Here is a 21,938-nt window from a genome sequence, read left to right as displayed (position 1 = left end):
ATACATTATTTAAACAAAATAATACTTGGGAGTTAAATTTGCTATTTACATTTTCACATGCCTTTGTTCTTTTTTTTGTAGGACTTGAAGAAGTATCGCTTTTATTATTGGTTTTGCTTCCCTGCATTGTCTCTTCCTGATGGGATAGAACTGGTAAAGAACCCAGTAACTCTTGCTGAAAGATTCTCTAATGAACAGGTAAAGTTTTTACCTTGTGATTCATGTGAGTCTTGTTGGTATATTCCCCAGTGTAATTTTTCTTGATCTGATTTATTTTGAAGTATTTGTATCTTTTATCTTTCCCTTCTAAGTAAATGTATTAACCCTATGTCCTTAATGTGTGGATGGAGAAGGTGATTGTGTTGCATTGTGGAGGTTTAGGAAAGATTATTTTTCATTTTAAAATTTACAAGACATGGAGATAATCGGACAAACATCTGTTTATGTAAAAGAAAAAAAAAACCCTACTATTTATGGGGTCCCAATTCCTCTAACATAAAATTACCCTTTCATAAGCATGCAGCATTGACTAGTGTCCTCAGGACCTGATGGCGGGAAGCCTGCACCCTTCTCAGCTGTGCTCCCTGCCTTCCTTTCTGGAAGCCATTCCAAAGCTCACTGCTGGATAAACACAAGCTATGCCTAGCTGGCTACTTTCCCAGCAAAAATATGCTGGCCCAAGTGTCCATCCCACCCCAAGGCAGTACTCAATGTGCCCAGACAAAAAAATCAGCCCTGCTCTGTGTCCCTTGCAGCCCGCCAGCCATCTGTGTCTTCTGAGGGCCCAGCAACACACAACTGGCTTGATTATTTTTAGTAACATGGTTGTTGGTACTGACCCTATGAGATACCTCGGGTCTAACTGCTCATGCATGCACTGGCATGAAAATGGTTAAAAAAGGCAATATTTTTCTAAAAGGCTTCACAGAAAAAACCTAAACAAAATAAATGGCACCTGGCAAGGCATGGTCTAAACACATAGGGACACTACCTACCACGGCACTAGTGGTTCCTAAGGAAAAATCCGCCAGCCAGCAAGAAACCATTAAATGGTCAGACTTTCCATTCTCTCGCGGCAGGATCCTGACAAAACAGATATCCAGTCTTCACCCATCATGGCGGGCTGTACTGGACTGTATTGGAACGCTGTAAAACGCATTTAAAAACACACTGGAATACACCTAAAAGCACTGGAACACACATGTCTTTATTTAAAGTTAATTAAAAATAGGGGGGAAATTGCACTGGACTGCATCAAAACCACTTTAAAAACGCGCATACAAAAAAGCATCTGGAACGCATCCGGACTGTGTTTCTTGTGTGAACAGGCCCTCAGGATCTTAGACCCCCACACTGGACCTGTACAGCACCCTACTGGAGACACCTTGGTGAGTAACTGTTCCGTGTCCGCAGAGTCCAGCGCAGTATTGGCAGCCTCCTGCAGCATTTTTTTTAATGACAACACATGGAAAGTTTACTGACCGAGACCATTTTTTACTGACAACCTGAAAATGACCTATTCAAAACTAAAACAACCAATATTTAAACAGTAGAAACACGATATGGAAACATTGACAATACCCATAACAAGTAATTTGCCTGGCTTACACCTAAAAAATTGACACAGCATGACAAATTCTAAGCTCCTGATATTTACAGAAAGTTGTAAAAATTACAGATTTTTACAAAATGTCCATAAATTTACTGATGGTTGGCAACCCTGGTCCAGCGCCACCTTACAAGCAGTCCCCGTAATGTACATATCTCATTCGTAACAGGGCCTGGGTACCATCCATCTTAGCATAGTAGCTGTAGGAATGGATCCGACCAACCAATCTTGTGATCCTTGTTGGAATCACTTAAAGATCTGGTAACATAGTTTAGAGAGTTGAACTTCACTGACCATTTGGGGGAAAAAGAGTAAGGGGGATGAGAGGGGTGGGTTTATAGGGGCAGGACTTCCTGTTTGTTTTGTCTGCCAGTGTCTATTTACCTATAGGTGGCACATAACCCAGGACAGGTAGTTATGAATAAAGCATGCTCTGTGTCCCATGATGTAGGAAGAAACCAAGAAATTCTGTTGTATTGCTTCTATCTGAATACAAACCTTATTGCTCGTACTGAAAACATTATAATGGTGTTTTTTTTAGCTCCTGTAAATGTTCTTTTATCAGCAGTCATTCATGAAGGAGGGTGACTGAGTAAGAAAGCTAGCTGCTTCAAACAGAATTTAAAAATGTGTGTGTGTGTGTGTGTTTGTATAAAAACAGGCTCATAAACCCAAATTTTATTCACAATAGAACATAGAAAACATATACAGTGTCTCACAAAAGTGGGTGTACCCCTCACATTTTTGTATATATTTTATTATAACTTTTTATGTGTCAACACTGAAGAAATGACACTTTGCTACAATGTAAAGTAGTGAGTATATAGCTTGTATAACTGTGTCAATTTGCTGTCCCCTCAAAATAACTCTGGTTGGCACTGGAGTCCTTTTCCACTCCTCCATGACGACATCACAGGGCTGGTGGATGTTAGAGACCTTGCGCTCCTCCACTTTCCGTTTGAGGATGCCCCACAGATGTTCAATAGGATTTAGGTCTGGAGACATGCTTGGCCAGTCCATCACCTTTACCCTCAGCTTCTTTAGCAAGGCAGTGATCATCTTGGAGGTATGTTTGGGTTCGTTATCATGGTGGAATACTGCCCTGCGGCCCAGTCTCCGAAGGTAGGGGATCATGCTCTGCTTCATTATGTCATAATACATGTTGGCATTCATGGTTCTCTCAATGAACTGTAGCTCCCCAGTGCTGGCAGCACTCATGCAGCCCCAGACCATGACACTCCCACCACCATGCTTGACTGTAGGCAAGACACACTTGTCTTTGTACTCCTCACCTTGTTGCCTGCCACACACACTTGATATAATCAAAACCAAATCAGTTTCTTGGTCTCATCAGACCCCTGGACATGGTTCCAGTAATCCATGTCCTTGTTTTCAGCAAACTGTTTGTGGGCTTTCTTGTGCATCATCTTTTAGAAGAGGCTTCCTCCTGGGACGACAGTCATGCAGACCAATTTGATGCAGTATGTCTGGCATATGGTCTGAGCACTGACAGGCTGACCCCCCACCCCTTCAACCTCTGCAGAAATGCTGGCAGCACTCATACGTCTATTTTCCATAGGCAACCTATGGATATGACGCTGAGCTTGTGCACTCAACTTCTTTGACCATGGCGAGGCTTGTTTAGAGTGGAACCTGTCCTGTTAAACCACTGTATGGTCTTGGCCACCCTGCTGCAGCTCAGGGTCTTGTCAATCTTCTCATAGCCTAGGCCATCTTTATGTAGAGCAACCATTCTTTTTTTTCAGATCCTCAAAGAGTTCTTTGCCATGAGGTGCCATGTTGTACTTCCAGTGACCGGTATGAGAGATTAAGAGCGATAACCCCAAATTTAACACACTTGCTCCCCATTCACACCTGAGACCTTGTAACCCTAATGAGTCACATGACACCGGGGAGGGGAAATGGCTAAATGGGCCCAATTTAAACATTTTCACTTAGGGGTGTACTCACTTTTGTTTCCAGCGGTTTAGACATTAATGGCTGTGTATTGAGTTATTTTTATACTGTTATACAAGCTGTACACTTACTACTTTAAATTGTAGCAAAGTGTAATTTCTTCAGTGTTGTCACATGAAAGCTATAATAAAATATTTCCAAAAATGTGAGGGGTGTACTCACTTTTGTGAGATACTGTAAAAGGTTTAAACTGAGAAAATGTACCATTTCAAGAAAAAAGAATAAGGTGATTTTGAAATTGATGGCAGCAACATTTCTCAAAAAAGTTTGCTGCAAACTTTGTTCTCAGACAGTAATTTTTGTAAGTTTCTCTTACGTCCTCTGACAGTCGCCGCCATCTTCATATTCGTCACAATGGGGTATTAGTCCCTGCTTCGTAGGAGTAGCTAGGCAACAGAATATGTCAATATTAAAGGTTTTAACATATTCCCACCCCCAGGGGGTGGTCCCCTCAGACAATACCCTCCCATTTCCTGTATCCATTCCTCAGTTTCAATGTCTAGCTTGTCAGGAGTGGCTGCATGTCTCTATGCTGGGGCTTTTGTCTCAGCCTTTCTCTTCTTTTTTGATTTTATTTGAGTTTTTTTCTCTTTCTTTACTTAGCTGTTATTTTTACCAGCATCAGTTTAGTTCTTCTGATGAAGAGGATCATGCGGGCTGCGTCTCGGGCTGACCCCCCTGGTCGCAGGTTGTGGGTCAGTGGCTTCTCAGCCCGCCATCGAGCGTTCAGTCAGGTACCACTCCTGGCGTTCTGAACGACCCATCCCCGTTCGTTGCAGGGATGCTATGGTGAGGTGGCTACCTCACTGGACGCTGTGCGGTTTCTTAACCCACCTTTGCTGCGTCCTGGATGCGACTCTCCCTGTCTCATGTACAGCAGCTTGTTCGCCTGTGCGGGTTCCCCACACCACCTATGAGGTAAGTGTAAATCTATGTGGGGACCTGTCTGTCTGGGGGGTGTCAGTCTGGGACTGTGTTACCCTGCCTCTGTCACACTGTAAATGTTCCCTATCTCTCTGGTGCTTGCTGTGGGCTGCAAGGAGGGGGGCTGTGCTGCACTTCTGTGTCAGACTGGGCTTGTGTGTCAGACTGTGTGCTGTAAAACATGCATGAATCGTGTTGGGGCACATTACTGAGACCGCTGTAAACCGCATGTTTACTGTGCATTTCACTGAGGTGGGGGAGCGGAGTTTTCGGCGCCAAACGACGCCATTTTGTCAGCGCTCGCTCCGGCCGCATGGTAACACTGCTGGCGGCCATTTTCTTGTAGCCTTCCATAGGCTTGCACAGAAGCGCCCTGTATTACATCACATCCTTTTCCCTGGGCGCACCGATCGGAGCAGCAGCAGCAGCGGTGGTCTTTACAGGTTTTATCCTCTCTATCCCTGTGTCCTTGGTCTAAGTTTAGCCTTTATCCCTGTGGGGGTCTCGATGTGCTAGTGTGTGTGTGCGGTGGGCAGCGCTCGCCGCGCTTGTTGTAGGGGCTGTTAACCCTTTATTTTCTGGTCTGATCTGGGGGCAATGGCTTCTCAGGGAAGCAAATATCCTACCACTTTGGTGGGTTCATGAGGGACTGCTGTTTCCCCCCCCAGGGGGGGGATTTGGCTGCGGTTGTGGCTAATCTTGCTGCTCAGGTGCAAATGCTGGTGGCTGCTCAATCCACAAAATGGCCCAGAGTTTTAATTTCCTCTGATTCAGAGGATGATGGTGATGGGGCTGCTATGGCTGGGGTCTCCTTATCGGGGTCCCGTTCCTCCCTGGATCTTGTGGGGTCCAAGGTGGAGGCTGAGGTAGAAGGGGTGGATAATTCTCCCCCTGGCTCGCCTGAAGAGCTTGCACTCATGGATGAATTGATTGCTTCTATCAAGCAAACGCTGCATTTACAAGATGAACCATGTCCTCCTGCTGCTCTGGCGGCTTATGGGACACAAAAAAGGCGCAAGTCATCGCAGGTTTTCCCCTACACGGATGATTTTCAGCGCGCTGTTAAGGAGCAATGGCGCAATGTGCGCAAGCCTTTTGCTGTACCAAGTAGGTTCAGGCTGCGTTCTCCCTTCACACCCGCTACTGATGAACGTTGGTGTGTGCCACCTCCGGTGGATCAGGCGGTGGCGGTTTTGAATAAGTCCACTGCGGTTCCCTCAGAGGACGCCCTGGTGTTCCGGGATGCCACGGACAGGAGACTGGAGTCTCTTGCCCACCATACTTACTCTGTTACCGGGTCTATGCTGAAAGCTTTATTTGCTTCACTTATGACAGCCCAGGCTGTCACGAATTGGACGCAGGTGCTTAGGCGCGTTCTGGTGGCTGAATCTGCCTCCCCGGCGACTTTGGATATAGTGGATCAAATCCATCAGGGTGTCATGTATCTGTGTGATGCGGACCTGGATATGGTACCGCTGGCTGCACGTGTGCGCAGTGTGGCGGTGTTGTCTCGCCGCTTGGTTTGGTTGAAGTGTTGGTCTGTGGACCAATCTTCGCGCAAAACCTTGGCCAATCTGCCTTATGATGGGTCTCGCCTTTTTGGCGACTCTTTGGATACTCTGATAAAGGGGGTCACAGGTGGCAAGAGCACGCTCCTGCCCCACTTCCACAAGCCCTTCAAGGGTCAAGGCTCCCATAAGAAGTCAGGTAAGCAGAAGTCCGGGCAGTCCGGACAAGCTGCGCGTAACAATGCGGCCTGAAGGGGCGCCCTCACCCAGTTCTGGGGTGGGGGGTCGCTTGCTCGGTTTTCTTCAGCCCTGGCTGGCCCGGGTTCGGGACAGGTGGGTTCAGGAAATCATTCGGTCTGGCTACATGATCGAGTTTCTCTCTCGGCCGGAGAGCAGGTTTTTTCCCTCAAATCTTCAACTGTCTCCGGATCCTTTGCGGGCTCTACACCTGGCGGTGCGGGACCTGCGGGCTCAGGGAGTGGTGCTTCCGGTACCTTACCGGGACAGATTTCGGGGGTTCTATTCCAATCTGTTCACTGTGCCCAGAAAGGAGGGCAAAGTTCGTCCGATCCTGGACTTGAAGGCCCTGAACCGCTTTGTGCGGGTTCGCAAGTTCCGCATGGATTCACTGCGGTCGGTGGTGGCTGCCCTGGTTCCAGGGGTGTTCATGGCCTCCATCGACTTGAAGGATGCGTACGAGGGTCACCAGAGGTACCTTCGATTCGCCATTGCGGAGGATCACTACCAATTCGTGGCGTTGCCTTTTGGTCTCGCCTCTGCCCCACGGGTGTTCACCAAGGTGCTTGCACCGGTTCTGGCTTTGTTGAGAGCCCAGGGCATCTCTGTCCTGGGGTATCTGGACGACATTCTGGTTCGGTCTGCGACCAACCAGGGTCTGGTGGAGGCCCTGTCCGTCACAATGTGCAAACTCTACAGGAGTTTGGGTGGACGATAAATGTTCCAAAGTCGACGCTGTGTCCGTCGGTTCGTCTTCCCTACCTGAGAATGGTCCTGGACTCAGTCCAGGCGAAGGTCTTCCTACCGGACGACAAACTCTGGACTCTTCAGGAAGAAGTCAGGTCCCTCAGGGACGCTCCGTGCTCGTCCTTCCGGGCGTGCATGCGGTGTCTGGGATTGATGGTCTCGGCTTTCGAGGCGATTCCCTTCGCCCAGTTTCACACGAGGGGGCTCCAGGCGGAGATCCTGTCCAGGTGGGACGGGCGACCACAGTCTCTGGAACTCCAGATTTCCTTGAGTCATCGCACCAGAAGGGATCTTCTGTGGTGGCTCCAGTCCCTGTCGGTGTCGGGGGGCAAGTCTTTTCGTCCTCTTTCGTGGACGGTGATCACCACGGGTGCCAGCCTGTCGGGCTGGGGTGGTGTTCTGGGCGTTCTGTCCGCCCAGGGAACTTGGTCGGAGGAGGAATCCTCCCTTCCGATCAATATTCTAGTATTGCGAGCGATAAATCTCTGCTTCCGTCGTTGGACGGACAGGCTGCAGGGCTGCCCGGTTCGGGTGCGGACGGACAATGCCACGGCGGTGGCTTACATCAATCGCCAAGGGGGCACCAGGAGTGCCCGAGCGGCTCGAGAAGTGGCCGACATTCTGTCTTGGGCCGAGACGCGCGTCCCGGCGAGATCGGCGGTTCACATTCCGGGGGTGGAGAACTGGCAGGCGGATTATCTGAGCCGCCAGACCCTGGACCAGGGGGAATGGTCCCTCCCCGGAGGTCGACCGGTTCGCGTCTCGTTTGAACAATGAGGTGAGAAGGTTCGTGGCAAGAACGCGCGATCCACGGGCAGACGCGTCAGACGCGTTGGTAGTCCCGTGACATCAGTATAGGCTGATGTATGCGTTTCCACCGATTCAATTACTGTCCAGGTTCCTTCGCAGGTTGGACTCGGAACAAAACACAGTGATTCTTGTGGCACCGGACTGGCCTCGCCGGTCCTGGTACGCAGATCTCGTGAATCTGGCGATCGACGCTCCATGGGTAGATTCTGTCGGAGGATTTAGAGAAAGGAATTTTACAGGTAAGATTTTACAAAAATTCCGTTTTTCCTGAGCCCATGCAATGATGTCAATCACAAAATCATGCCTGTTTTTCATACAATGCGGTTTGAGGGCCCGAAGATCACTGGCATCCAATACTGTGTTTCAGCCTTGTCCCTTGTGCAAAGAGATTTCTCCAGATTCTTGGAAACTTTTGATGATAATATGTACTATAGATGATGATATATTTAAAGTCTTTACCATTTTATAAAGAGGAACATTTTTCTGAAATTGAGAATGTGAATATACCCGCACTTAGGAATAAATTAGGTGAAATAAGGAATGGCTAATATTGGGCTGCTGCTGATAGTAAAGGTGTGTTTTCCTTTAAGATGTTGATTGTGTTTTTATCCACGTTGCTCCACAGTATGTGTATATGTATAAAATAAAGTGCCCAGTGCAAATACTATGTCACCAAATAAATTAATATGCAAATCAAATATATAAATATCAATAATATACCAAAAATGTTGATAAATGATTATACATACACATAACAATAAATATATAAAAATTAGATATGAAATAGATAAATAAAGTGCCAAGTGAAAGAAAAAGATCTTGTGGTTCAATGTGATTATGTTATGCTGGTGTGTTCTTCAAAGTGCTAGTGCTTGGAATCCAAATGATCGTGAGGCACTCAGTTCTCCTCTCCTGTGTCCCCACTCACCGGACAATTAAGAAAGATGAGCACCTAATGCTGTGTAAGCATCAAGAGGGTCTGTGCTCCTGTATTCCTTCCTGGTACGATTGGGTACGTATCTCCTAATCGGTGGATACTGTGATTTACTCGCATAGTTAGTCCTTATCCACGTGGCTCCCAGTTAAAATATTCATAAAATGGGAAAAGAGAGCTTCATAGTGTAAAATCGTAGAATATAAAAAGATGCAATCAGCTGCTAAAATTTTGTGGTGGATGCTGTCTCAGCGTGTGTTCCAACCATCGGATGTGACGTTAGGTCCCCCCTTTACACGTTTCGTCCCTCCCACTGGGCTTTATCTGAAGCTGTTTTTTTTTCTGAATTTTTCTGGATTTTTCTCAAATTGTTTGACAGTTTTTAGATGCACGTTTTGCAGATTAGTGAACTAATGCCCATTATTTCTTCTGAGACCATCTGACTCTCTAAGATGCTTATTTTATGCCCAGTCAGTTTACTGACTTGTTGACCTTTCAGCTCTTCCTTGTTAGTACCACTTATTTTGACAGCTTTATGTTGCCCTGACCCAACTTTTGTTGAGATGTGTTGCTGCCATTAATTTCAAAATTACTTTTTTGCTTTTTTTATTTTCTTAAAATGGTACATATTCTCTGTTAAAACATTTGATATGTTTTCTATTGTGAAAAAAATATGGGTTTGTGGAATGTGCAAATCCATTGCATTCTGTTTTTATGTAAATTATATATATATATATATATATATATATATATATATATATATAATGTGTGTGTGTGTGTGTATATATATGCACATCATATACGCACACGTGTATACTGCCAGTACATTTTACCTTTTGATATAAAGGAAACACCTTTGACCTATTTTCCCTTCCAGGTGCTGAATTTTCAGAAAGCCTATGATGACCTCTGCCACCATGAAGGAGCCACTCCGCAGCCTTATTTTTTAATTCGTTACACCGAGGATAAATTTGATATGTCTCCACTGTGTCATTTCAGCCAGTTATTTGAAGAAAAGGAAAAGGTGAATAAAAGGCATTCTCTCCTCAATATTGCCAAATTCAGATACTTCATAAGCATATTGCAGCTTGCCAGTCTTTTAGATGTGGTTTCTGAATTAGTTTTAATTTTTCTAGATTTTTTCCCTTTCTTGGTCATTCTGCCAGTAACATACTTCCAGCCTTAGTATGACAAGACTCTTCTGTATCAGAACAACAGAAACAAATAGACATACAGACCCCCACCCCACTTGTTGCCCATAACAGAAGAATGGGGTTCTGTAGTCCTCAAGAACCTTTTACATTTACAAAGCAGATATAACAAAATGCATTTATTGGTATATTTAACAGACTAAAGCCGGGTACACACAGGCCAAATGTTGGTAACATTTGCCGATTCAAAAAAGAAAAAAAAAAAAAGCCGTCATTCAGCCCCGTGTGTATTACGGTCTGTCCTATAGAACCTGCCCATTTTGCTGGCTTCTGTTGGACGAGCATGCTGGAAAACCAGCAGCCGACTGACTCCCGATTAGCGCTCTTAGCCAATGGCAGAGAGCATCGATCAGAGTGGTCTGTCGGCGAGGGCTTTCTCTCTGTCAGAACACAATAGCTCAGTAGGAGAGATCGCTGTAGTTATTTTGCATATTGAGTACAGCAGCTCCCACTGGAGCTAACATTTTTTTTCGTTCAACCCACTAGGTTGATCAGAAAAAAAATTTATAGTGTGTACCAGGCTTTAAAGGGAGTTTACATATATTTTAATTGAGATATTCTATTCCTTGAAGGTTGATATTATTACCAAGATGATAAATCCATGCTATTGGACTTTGTCTTGACATTAGTATGTGCCATGTACTATACTGCCTGCAACTGAGGCATATTAATACATGTAAAGATCTAACAACATTTATTTTATTATAAATACTAAAGTATTTGATAAAGCTTGTGAAAAGAGTGGAATAAATTGCGCTCAACACTTAAAACACAACCAAAAGGTGCTTGTGTGCATAAATATGTGAATAAATGGTTATAAATAAATAAATAAACAGAATCCTAAATGTGAAAAAAGTCCTTGGTAAATAAATATATCAACAGTCTTTAAAGTGCCCAGTGCAATACAAATCTCTCAGCAATGACTGAATATCACTCCAACTTCAAGTGAGGGACCTCCACCTTAAGAGACTTTTCTCCACCCAGTGCTCGGGGTAAATACTTCTTACCAAAGCTGGTGGACCCCTTAATTACAGGGGGTCTAAAGCAGCGTAAATGGTCCACAAATGCCTCCAAGCTATCCTTCAGGTCCCTTGATATATGGCTCAGCTCGCATAAGGAACTCCAAGTATTTCAGGATATTGTGGGGAGAAAGATAAGGAAACTCCAATAGTGTAGTATGTTCTGATAATTGGGGTTTATTAATGAAATTGCACTTACTCAAACATTAGAATCAAATGCCTTCATGCAGTAAATGCAGCATGGGTTCGGTGTACGGGACGCTCCTCTGTTCCTGCGTATCACCAACCCGGAACTCCACGGTCTCACGTTCCCGACGCACGTTTCGTCAGACGCGCTGACGTCATCAGGGGATCCTACGCAGGAACAGAGGAGCGTCCCGTACACCGAACCCATGCTGCATTTACTGCATGAAGGCATTTGATTCTAATGTTTGAGTAAGTGCAATTTCATTAATAAACCCCAATTATCAGAACATACTACACTATTGGAGTTTCCTTATCTTTCTCCCCACAATATCCTGAAATACTTGGAGTTCCTTATGCGAGCTGAGCCATATATCAAGGGACCTGAAGGATAGCTTGGAGGCATTTGTGGACCATTTACGCTGCTTTAGACCCCCTGTAATTAAGGGGTCCACCAGCTTTGGTAAGAAGTATTTACCCCGAGCACTGGGTGGAGAAAAGTCTCTTAAGGTGGAGGTCCCTCACTTGAAGTTGGAGTGATATTCAGTCATTGCTGAGAGATTTGTATTGCACTGGGCACTTTAAAGACTGTTGATATATTTATTTACCAAGGACTTTTTTCACATTTAGGATTCTGTTTATTTATTTATTTATAACCATTTATTCACATATTTATGCACACAAGCACCTTTTGGTTGTGTTTTAAGTGTTGAGCGCAATTTATTCCACTCTTTTCACATTTATGCGTTTTATACGTTTTTATTGCAGCTTGCACTATGGAAGCAATTCCTCTTATATATATTTAATTTATTTATGACAATTTGATTGATTAATTTATCATCGAATATCACCAATTTTGCGCAGTTTCTTTTGGGCCACCAAAATTTTTTTCATTTGATAAAGCTTAGCCATCCTACAAGATACTGTTCCCTACAAACAAATTACCCCTGCAAATGAGGCATATGAAAAGTCTAATATCAATTAACAGTGGACAGATCCTTGTGCATGATAGATTTTCATGTAAACTGACACATGATAATGTACTGACTTTTCTGCCCATCAGTTTGTGATTAATATTATTATTTTACTTTCTTAGGTTATCCTCGGCGTTTACGATCCGTGTACTTTATCGCAGTATCCTGGATGGCCATTGAGGAATATTTTAGCACTGGTTTCTTACCACTGGTATTGTATCTCACTATTAAATATCATATTAGTCACAGATGTACTGAATTTGTAAAAAACTATTGGGGCACACTGTGCTCCTTAACAGCAAAGCAAGAGGGAAATTACCACTGCCTAAAAGCTATTGTAAAACACCTTCTTCCTACATAAATGAAAAAATAGAAACCAATTTTGTAGGTTACAAAGAAATGAAGGGTCTATAATTTTTTATCATAGGCATATTTTAAATGATAGAGACCAAATATCAACAAAAAAAATCCAGAAAAGAACACATGATACAAATGCATCATAAAGGGGTTTAAAAGCCATCTAAAAATGTGCATTTTTATTCTTTGAAATGAGTTTGCTGTGCAGGTTTCACACTCCACTTCCTGTTTCATAAAACCTGCACTAAAGATGCAGGTGCACTTTTAATTTAATTAATTTGAGGTGTCAGGTTCTCCAGGACTACAGGTCTTATGATGCCTCATTGAATCCTAGCAGTGACCGATCTGTTGGTTCCTCCTCTGTTTCCTCCTGTCAAGCTAAACATGCTAATGTGAACTGCTGTCAGTCTAATTGTATGTTGTGGATTCATCAGTAACAGCACATCCCATAAAATAGAAGGCTGTATGTGCCAGTGTGCTGTGTGTCCGTGCATAACCTTGTAGTACAACAACATATCAGGGGCCGATATGCACTTTCCCCGATATATCTGAATCGGCCCCTGAGGTTACCGATATTTCTGATATTTCGGCATCACCCCGGTAACGGCGTCCGTAGCTGATGGTCGGCTGTCTTGTAATGACAACCGATGCGGCTGAGAAGGGGGGGGGGGGAGTCCCCTCCCGCCGCCTTCCACAGGTCGCCCGGGTCTCCCATCCCACCACAAGAATACCTGTCAAAAAATAAAAAAATTTTAATGTACGAAAATGTCGGCCAATATCGGCCGATACCGATATGCGATGACCAAAATATCGGTATCGGCAATAAAAAAACGATATTGGTCGATCACTAATTTCAATTCTGCGTGGAGTGGCAATGGTCTTATGGCATCCATGCAGCTCTGTGCAGTAATGTACAATGTTTAAGCCCAGACCAATGACGGGAAATATGTTGATTTACACTGGTTATCACGTAACCTGGAAGAGGGCCAGTGGAGTTTTTTTTACTCCTTAAACCGCTGCACATTTTTTTAAAATAATACTGGCGTTATCCTTAAAATGTACACACTACTTTTTTCAGACAAAATGCTAGCTGCTCTTTGGCACTGTTTATATATATATATATATATATATATATATATATATATATATATATATATATATATATAAAAACATATCAACCAAACACTTTTTGAAAAAAATGCATTATACAAACAAGATCAAGGCTGCAGTTTTGTTAAAATATAAATGTGATCTTTTGTTCCACAAGGACAGTCAAGTCTTTTAACGCTGTTTGTGGATATATGGCCTACATGCTTGTTGGAATAAAGCAGTGAATTCTGAAAAAGAAAAAAAAAAAAACATGCTATCTGCATTAGTCATTACAAATTCAATTTTGAAAATTACAATGTATAACCCTGAAATCTGCTCTGTCATAAAAGATTTGAAGGACTAAATATTAAAGCACTTGCTGTAGGAATGGAAATAAATTCATGGCTGCAGACTGTGACCTTTGCTGTAGGGAAACAATTTGACAGCTGTTTTTGGTGACCCTTTATTTGTAGTTGAAATAATATTCACCTGCTGTTTATTCCATACTTGTCATCATGAAATTTGCATGTTAAATCTAAAACTGTTGTCAATTGAGTGACAAGGACATAACTAACCCAGTTCTTTGTAAGAATCATCCAGAGCACATAGTTGTTTGTCCTAGGTGAAAAGGTTGGCAGGCATCCTAATCTTCTGAACAATAATCACGGACCTGGAAAAATCATGCAGAATGTAAAGTTAGAGTACCTGATTTATATACCGTACCTTTTTGAGGTGAAGCCAAAAGATCTGCAAGGCATCCGCATCAGAAGCCCCTGAATGTATTTTATTTTACCTTTTCAAAGGTCATTGCAAGCTTATGAAATATACACTCAATCTATTGACATTCATCTATGAAAAAGTTGGAAATTAACAATTTTTAAATTGGACATATACCCTTCAAGTTTGATTCTATTTCTAGAAAACTCTAAATTATTTATAAATCTTACGTTACTCATGTGTATGACCTCAAGCATAGAGTTCAGCTTCACAGGATAAGTTCACCCCTTGGAACATGTTACACCCATATTTAGGATGTAACATGTTCCAGTACATGTTCCGCTCACCCCCTCATCCGTGACAGCGGGTGGGGGTTCTTCTCCCCCCACAGCCGCTGTTGCAATTAAAATTGGCATGGTTGTATGGGACTCCACCTGTACAACCACGTCATTTATTCACCATGGTCTGTAAATGAAGAAACTACAAGTCCTGTCTGCCACCGAAAAATATAAGCATGCTGATCAGTGCGCTCGTAGTCCATTCCCAGGTCCCCCAGCTTTGGGCAGATATGGGCAGAAAGCTGGAGGACATTTATACATGAACCTGACATTGCACCCACGATCCACTGATCTCAAGCGCAATGCTTTGTAGGCTCCTAGGTGTCAAAAATAACATATGCATATTTTTTTCTTGCACAATAATGTGTATTCATTATTTTTTCCCTAACAGTGAACTTAACCTTAAAGTGAATCTGTATTTCGCCCATGTGTTATGCTTAAGTTGTCAGTTTATTGAGAGAGGCCTAAAGAATAAAAATACAACAGGACAAACCCTCTGAAAGGGACTTTGAAGGGCAACGAGTAGACAAAATATAAATTTAAAAAAAGTATAAGAAAATATAGGAAAGAGAAAAAAAGGGGAAAATTTCTCAAAAATATTAAGTTTATTGCATGAAACATGTAAAAGAGATCACATGGATCCAGAGGAACCTCCGGATTAGTTTAAACAAAATGATGCGGTTACACAATGTCATACACAACACCTGACAAAAGAAAAGTGCATATTGTGAAAAACATAGATAGCTACGACCCAACGCATTTCGTAAATGGTGAGGTCAAATTCTTCCTCAGGGGTCTACATGAACATGGCTATGTACAGATGTCTACAATCACAGATGCTCTGGTGTTTTGGAATGAAGCAACTGCATGTTTATAAGAAACAAGCCAGAGTATTTCATACAAGTATGAAAACAGTCAGTACCAGAGCGGGCCACTGGCCAAGATCCTGAGCACCCCCAGCGTCCACAACGGGCATAAGTAAGAGACCTCCGCTTGTCACTGGAGTATCTGTAAAGTACTTGATACATGATGCAGAGGGGTTTATTGTGCAAGGTGATCCACAGACCAATACCAGAATGGAGGTCAGTGCAATGTATATCACATAGGACCTGGTTTGAAGCAGCTCATCAGTCCATGACCACACTCTGCTCTGCTTCAAACCAGGTCCTATGTGATATACATTGCACTGACCTCCCTTCTGGTATTGGTCTGTGGATCACCTTGCACAATAAACCCCTCTGCATCATGTATCTAGTACTTTACAGATACTCCACTGACAAGTGGAGGTCTCTTACTTATGCCCCTTGTGGACGCTGGGGGTGCTCAGGATCTTGGCCAGTGGCCCGCTCTGGTACTGACTGTTTTCAGCCTTGTATGAAATACTCTGGCTTGATTCTTTTAAACATGCGGTTGATTCATTCCAAAACACCAGAGCATCTGTGATTGTAGACATCTGTACACAGCCATGCTCATGTTAACCCCTGAGGAAGAATTTGACCTTACCATTTTCGAAACACGTTGGGTCTTAGCTATCTATGTTTTTCACAATATGCTCTTTTCTTTTGTCAGGTGTTGTGTATGACATTGTGTAACCGCATCATTTTGTTTTAACTAATCCGGAGGTTCCTCTGGATCCCTGTGATCTCTTTTACACGTTGTCTGACAACATTATGTATTTCCTTTAACATCATTTAACTCTTTGTTGATTTCACAAGACAAAAGGGTCGATTATTGCTAGTTATACTTTATTAAATTTTTTTACATCAGATGTCTTACCAAGACTTGATGTGTATCTGTTATGTTATTTTTCTACTGAAATAGAGCTCTCTATTTCTAGTTTTTTTATCATATTAGATAAACAATTGAAGGAGCACAGTGCTAAGTGCAGCAACTCTTCGTAACAGAATTCACCTAACTAAAGCTATATTGGTACACAATAGATTCCAAATGGATGCTGTGAGTGATAAAATCTTTACTTGGCACTGTGCTCTTTGTACTGCTGAATAGGTTCTCTTGTTATGAACTTTTGTTCGAATGGTAACAACATTCTCATTTATATATATATATATATATATATAATATATATTTTTTTTACCTAAGGGTCCTTCCACACGAACAATCCGATCAGATCTACCTGTCAGTTTTTCAGGTGGACCGGATCGGATGCTCCATGCATCCCTATAGGGCAGCGGATATCAGCGCAGACATCTCCGCTACTATCTGCTTCCAATCCTATCCGTGAAATCTGGACCGATGGAAACCCCATTTTCCATCCATCCTGCGGATCGGATTGGATGAGAACGGACAGGCAGTCCGTTCTAATCCGATTCCAGCAAAGAGGACAGCGGGGATCTGACAGCTCCGTCTCCACACACAGAGTGGAGACTGAGCTGTCATCCCCCTGCTCAGCGGGGATCGATCCCCCACTGAGCAGAATGGCTCCGTTGGTGGATGCGGGCCGTGTGAAAGGACCTTTAACCACTTAAGCCCCGGAAGATTTTACCCCCTTCCTGACCAGGGCCTATTTTGCAATTCGGAACTGCGTGACTTTAATGGACAATTGCGCGGTCGTGCGACGCTATACCCAAACGAATCTGACGTCCTTTTTTTCCCAGAGCTTTCTTTTGGTGGTATTTGATCACCTGTGCGATTTTTTGATCAGGCGCTATAAACAAAAAAAGAGCGACAATTTTGCAAAAATAACAATATTTTTCACATTTTTTTATATGAAATTCCCCCAAAAAATGTAAAAATCAAAATTTTTTAACATTTTAGGCCAATTTGTTTTCTGCTACATATGTTTGGTAAAAAAAATTGCAAAAAGCCTATTTTGATTGGTTTGCGCAAAAGTTATTGCGTTTACGAACTAAGATTTTTGTCATTTTTATTGTTTTTTTTTTCAACGAGTAATGGAGGTGATTTGCGATTTTTTTTTTTTCTTTGCGGGACTGCGACATTGCGGTGGACAGATCGGACCCTTGATTGACATTTTTGACACTTTTGGGGTTACCAGTGACATTACTACAGTAATCAGTGCTATACATATTCACTGTTACTGTAAAAATGACACTGGCAGGGAAGGGGTTAACTTTATTTGAGAGGGAGGGGTTAAGTGTGTCCCTAGGGGCGTGATTCTAACTGTGATTGGATGTGGCTGTGTGTGTAACAGCAGAGATCAACGGTCCTACATAGCAGGACCTTATGATCTGTGCTTTTACACAGGGGAGAATGGCAGGCGGCTTTGTTTACATTAGCCGCCTGCCTTTCTCCTGGTGTAACCGACAATCGTGAGTGACCGGCGGACATCGGGTCCGCCAGTCACTCGTGCGGGGGGGACCGTGAGGGAGCGGGAGCGCGCCTCCAGGGGCGTGCGCTCACTCCCTAGAACCTCACAGGCAAGCGACGTAGTACTACGTCACTTTGCCTGTGAGGGGCTGACCGCCGCAGTAAATAGTCGTGCGGCGGTCGGCAAGTGGTTAATCAGGAAAACAACTATTTAAAGGTGATTATTTTCTTGTTCTACCACTTTAGATGGCACATTCTAACCTGTGTTCATCTCTAATTGATATAATTGTTTTGGGTGTATCTAGCCTTTAGTATCTCAGAAGCAGGTCAAATGAAGCTGCTCTTTAAAGGAAAATTTCACCTCTTGCAAAAAAAATAATAAATGCATTGATTTTTAAAAAAGAAAACATGTGCATTTGTTTATTTTTGCATTTGAACCTGCAAAGCATTAAAACTGTGATCAGTGGATTGGGGGTGCAATGCTCTGGCTCCTGCAGATTCTTCCTCCAGCCCCTGGTTCATACAGAGGTACTGACCTTCAGCTATGAAGCTGAAGAAGATATCTGTGGACTACAAGTGCAATGATGTCACCACACTTGTGCTTTATTGAGAAATACAGTCCCTCTGCTATGGTGCAAGATGGGTCTTGTTTTTTTTTTTTTTTCAATTCCAGTTTTTTGTAAATGAATGACACAGCTGTGCATAGCTCAGACACGCCAAATTCTAATTTGACAGGAGCCACCGGGGAGAGGAACTCCACAAACCTGTGTGTGGCGGGCGGGTGGGCAGGCGGGGGGGGGGGGGGAGTTGTTAGCATTGTGCACACTGACTATGTTTTGTGTTATAGGTATAGCATAAAACATGGTCTGAAGGGTTGAGTTCATTTTTAAAGTAAAGAATAAAATCTGATAACAAGTTGTCTTTAAATGACTCATCCAGATACTTTTTATGGAGACCGTACAGTGGTCTTCATTTGAAGTACTTTCAGAATTATGGGCTATTTTTTTTATTTTTATGTGCCAATGTCACCTGGAACACAAATATTCTATCATTTATGTATCACTCTCAGTTTAACAATTAGCAATATAATATTCACACTTAGGCATGTGCTAAAAAAGAAATAACACTTTTTTTTAATTATCTCAGAGTTTCATTCATGTCTCTGGAATCATCCGATGAATAGACTATTAAGCACCTGTCTCAGTGCTGTATTACTTTCCTCGATCTAATTAAAAGTAAAAAAAAATAATTAGTTTTTGCTCAAAAAATCTCAAGCTATTAACACTATGAGAATGTATTAAAATAACACTGCAAGATAATTTATTATCTCTCCTGCTGGCTCTAATTTTTAGTTTTAATTTCCAGGGGAAGCCACCTACAGTCCATTGAAGTCATCTGCCTCCGAGACCGGACTTTGCAAGGGGAGAGAGATATAAAGCACAGTATCAGCTTTGAAATTAAACTGCCCCGAGTGACACAGAATGAAGGTAGACCTATTTCATCCAAGACATTTCAATTTAAATTCTTATCATCCTGCTAGATAAAAATGTGCGCTCACCTTGTGAATATGTTTCACTTAAAGGATGCCTTTTATGAAAATGATTAGCAGTCCTCATGCACGGGGGGTAACTAAAGTTACAAAAGGTGTAGAGAACCTTGGTTATATGGAGAAACTGACTGAGCTAAAAAAGGCATTTTAAGTAAACCTTTTACGAACCTGGGCATTTCATACTACTGATGAAAACCACACATCATCAGTAGATCAAGCCATATGGGCAGGTGAATTTATGTGGAAGCCTTGTTTTTTTTCTGTAAGGCACCTTTCACACTATTGCGACGCAATTTTACCACGATTTCGCGGCGCGATTTTTGCCCCGATTTTGATGCGATTTTGAAAGCAATGGCAAGGCTATATGCCTCAAAACGCATTAAAATCTTGGCAAAGTAGTGCAGGAACTACTTTGAAGTCGGTGCGACTTCAAAACGCACTGATAAGAATGGGGCTCATTGAAAATAATGGAAAACGACTTGTCATGCGATTTTGCGGTCCAAAATCGCGGGACAAGTTGCACTAGTGTGAATGGGGCATAAGTGTCAAGCTTTCCTCAACCCCCTATAGAGCTCTAATATTGCACAGTGAAGCTACCAATCATGTTAAGGGATTAACGAATGGCGAAAGAGCGGTATGTTGTGTAGCGGCAATGATGGGTGGTACATTGTGTTTTTACAGTGTATCACACTGTTTACTTTATTTATGTTTTTTTTTTTTTTTTTTTTTTTTGCAAGATGACATTTGTACAATGCAGCACATTGCAGTGATATGCGCTGTGTAAAAATGCAGCATGTCTCAACATAGCATCATGTTATGAGCAGGGCTCATGGGAGACAGCTGTTTTCTATGTGCCCTTGCATTGATCTCTGCAGTTCAGTGCAGCTCAACAGAGATAGAGTAAATGAGCCCAAAGATTTGGGAGTGGACAGGGCTTAACTAAACATTTTCATGTAAAGCCTTGCAAATAACTTCATCTGCCAGTACTTCTGAATCATGCTGATCATTTTGAAATGACATATTTACTGAAGGAAACCTCTGTTAATGCATTTTTTTCCTTATAATTTCAAATTGTCTTGCCTGAGTTTTTGCTAATTCTTTAAAGATGACATTTTTTTTGTGTATTGTTTTTTTAATCTGGGTAATAATATAAAAGCATATGCAAATGCCTGGCAAACCAGCTTTGTGTCCTTGGAATCTACCACTTCACCCCAGCACATCTGGTTTCGCTTGGCCTTCTTCTTCTGACATCAGCCGAGGGCACTGGCTGTGTCCGTGTGGTGCAGCGCCCCATGATAAAGTGCAAGCTTCATCAGGAGGGTGGCTGCAAAAACCATGAGCAGACATCCACCCCCCTGATGGCGCTGCTTGTGTGCCGTAGATTACCCTGTGGACTCCTGGAACCTGGGTATCCCAGAAGGCTGCGGGCATTGTTCATATCGTTCTGACCTAGGCCAGAAATAAGGTGGTGCAGGGAGAGAAAACCCTAAAAAGGTAGTTTCCCCCCATTAAAAAAAATGTAAAAGTATCCAATTTTGATAGAATATTGATATAAAGTTGATGGAGGGTAAATACACATTTTGATCTATTATTGTACCTACACGTTTTAATATGAAATAAATAATTTTTATATTTCTATTACATTCCCACTTTTCATATTTAGCGAATAGATCGGCAAATATGATTAGCATACCCGGATTAAAAACTATTGAGGTATGCTCTGTTAACCATATAGAGGGTCTGTTGGCTCCAATCCAATGAAGAGAAGTGTGCACTGAAAGAGGAGTTTGTGCATTAATAGAAAGAGAAACAATAAACAAATACAATTGACATGCACAAAGCCCAGTCTATAAGCTTTAGGTAAATTAGGTAAATTTAGGTAAATTTAGGTAAATATGGCTACCTCACACACATAGACTTTAAACAAAAACACAGATAAAATTACTGAAATTATTCTGATTATATATACTGTACATTTGTCAACAATTTAACAATGATTTTTCTTTCCTTTAAGGGAGACTAGAATACAAATGTACAGATAAGTACTTATTGTGCACAGGTGTTTAACCCATTAGGAAATAGGCCCATGTATACTGATTTGTTTGTTTTCAAGTGGATTTCTTAGATTCACGCAAGTCAGTAAGCAGCAGGTACTATGTAGCAAACACTACAATTGTAATAAAGTCAGAAATTTTACTTTTGAGTTCCATGAAAGTTCCAACCTGCTGCAGCGAGATTTTAACTAAATGTCTTATGTGTGCAATGGGCGGATCTGCTTTTTAAAGCCTTCCCTGTGTAAATCTATAAAAATCCTGTATAATTATAATAATATTTGCTTTCCAGTTGCCTAATATGTCAGCTCCATGTTTGCAGCCATACGGTTCATGTCTATAATGCCTGTGTGATCACCAGCCATATTACATAGTTACATAGTAGCTGAGGTTGAATAAAGACAATAGTCCATCCAGTT

At 42.4% G+C, this 21,938-nt stretch overlaps 1 protein-coding gene across 2 annotated transcripts in view; it reads left to right on the top strand.

The window, feature by feature from the left end:
• Positions 1 to 21,938, top strand: part of ATG7 (autophagy related 7) — a 460,198-nt gene that overhangs the window by 29,231 nt on the left and 409,029 nt on the right. For both annotated transcript variants that reach the window (XM_082264764.1, XM_082264763.1), the window contains exons 6-9: positions 82 to 198; positions 9,624 to 9,770; positions 12,256 to 12,344; positions 19,285 to 19,406. In XM_082264764.1, coding sequence (XP_082120890.1) covers positions 82 to 198; positions 9,624 to 9,770; positions 12,256 to 12,344; positions 19,285 to 19,406 — 475 coding nt within the window. The remainder of the gene's footprint in view (positions 1 to 81; positions 199 to 9,623; positions 9,771 to 12,255; positions 12,345 to 19,284; positions 19,407 to 21,938) is intronic.

This window comes from Pelophylax lessonae, assembly GCF_965119305.1.
Source record: "Pelophylax lessonae genome assembly, chromosome: 8".
NCBI lineage: Eukaryota > Metazoa > Chordata > Amphibia > Anura > Ranidae > Pelophylax > Pelophylax lessonae.
Note: the sequence above shows the minus strand (reverse complement) of the source record. Positions and strands in the feature narration are given on the sequence as shown.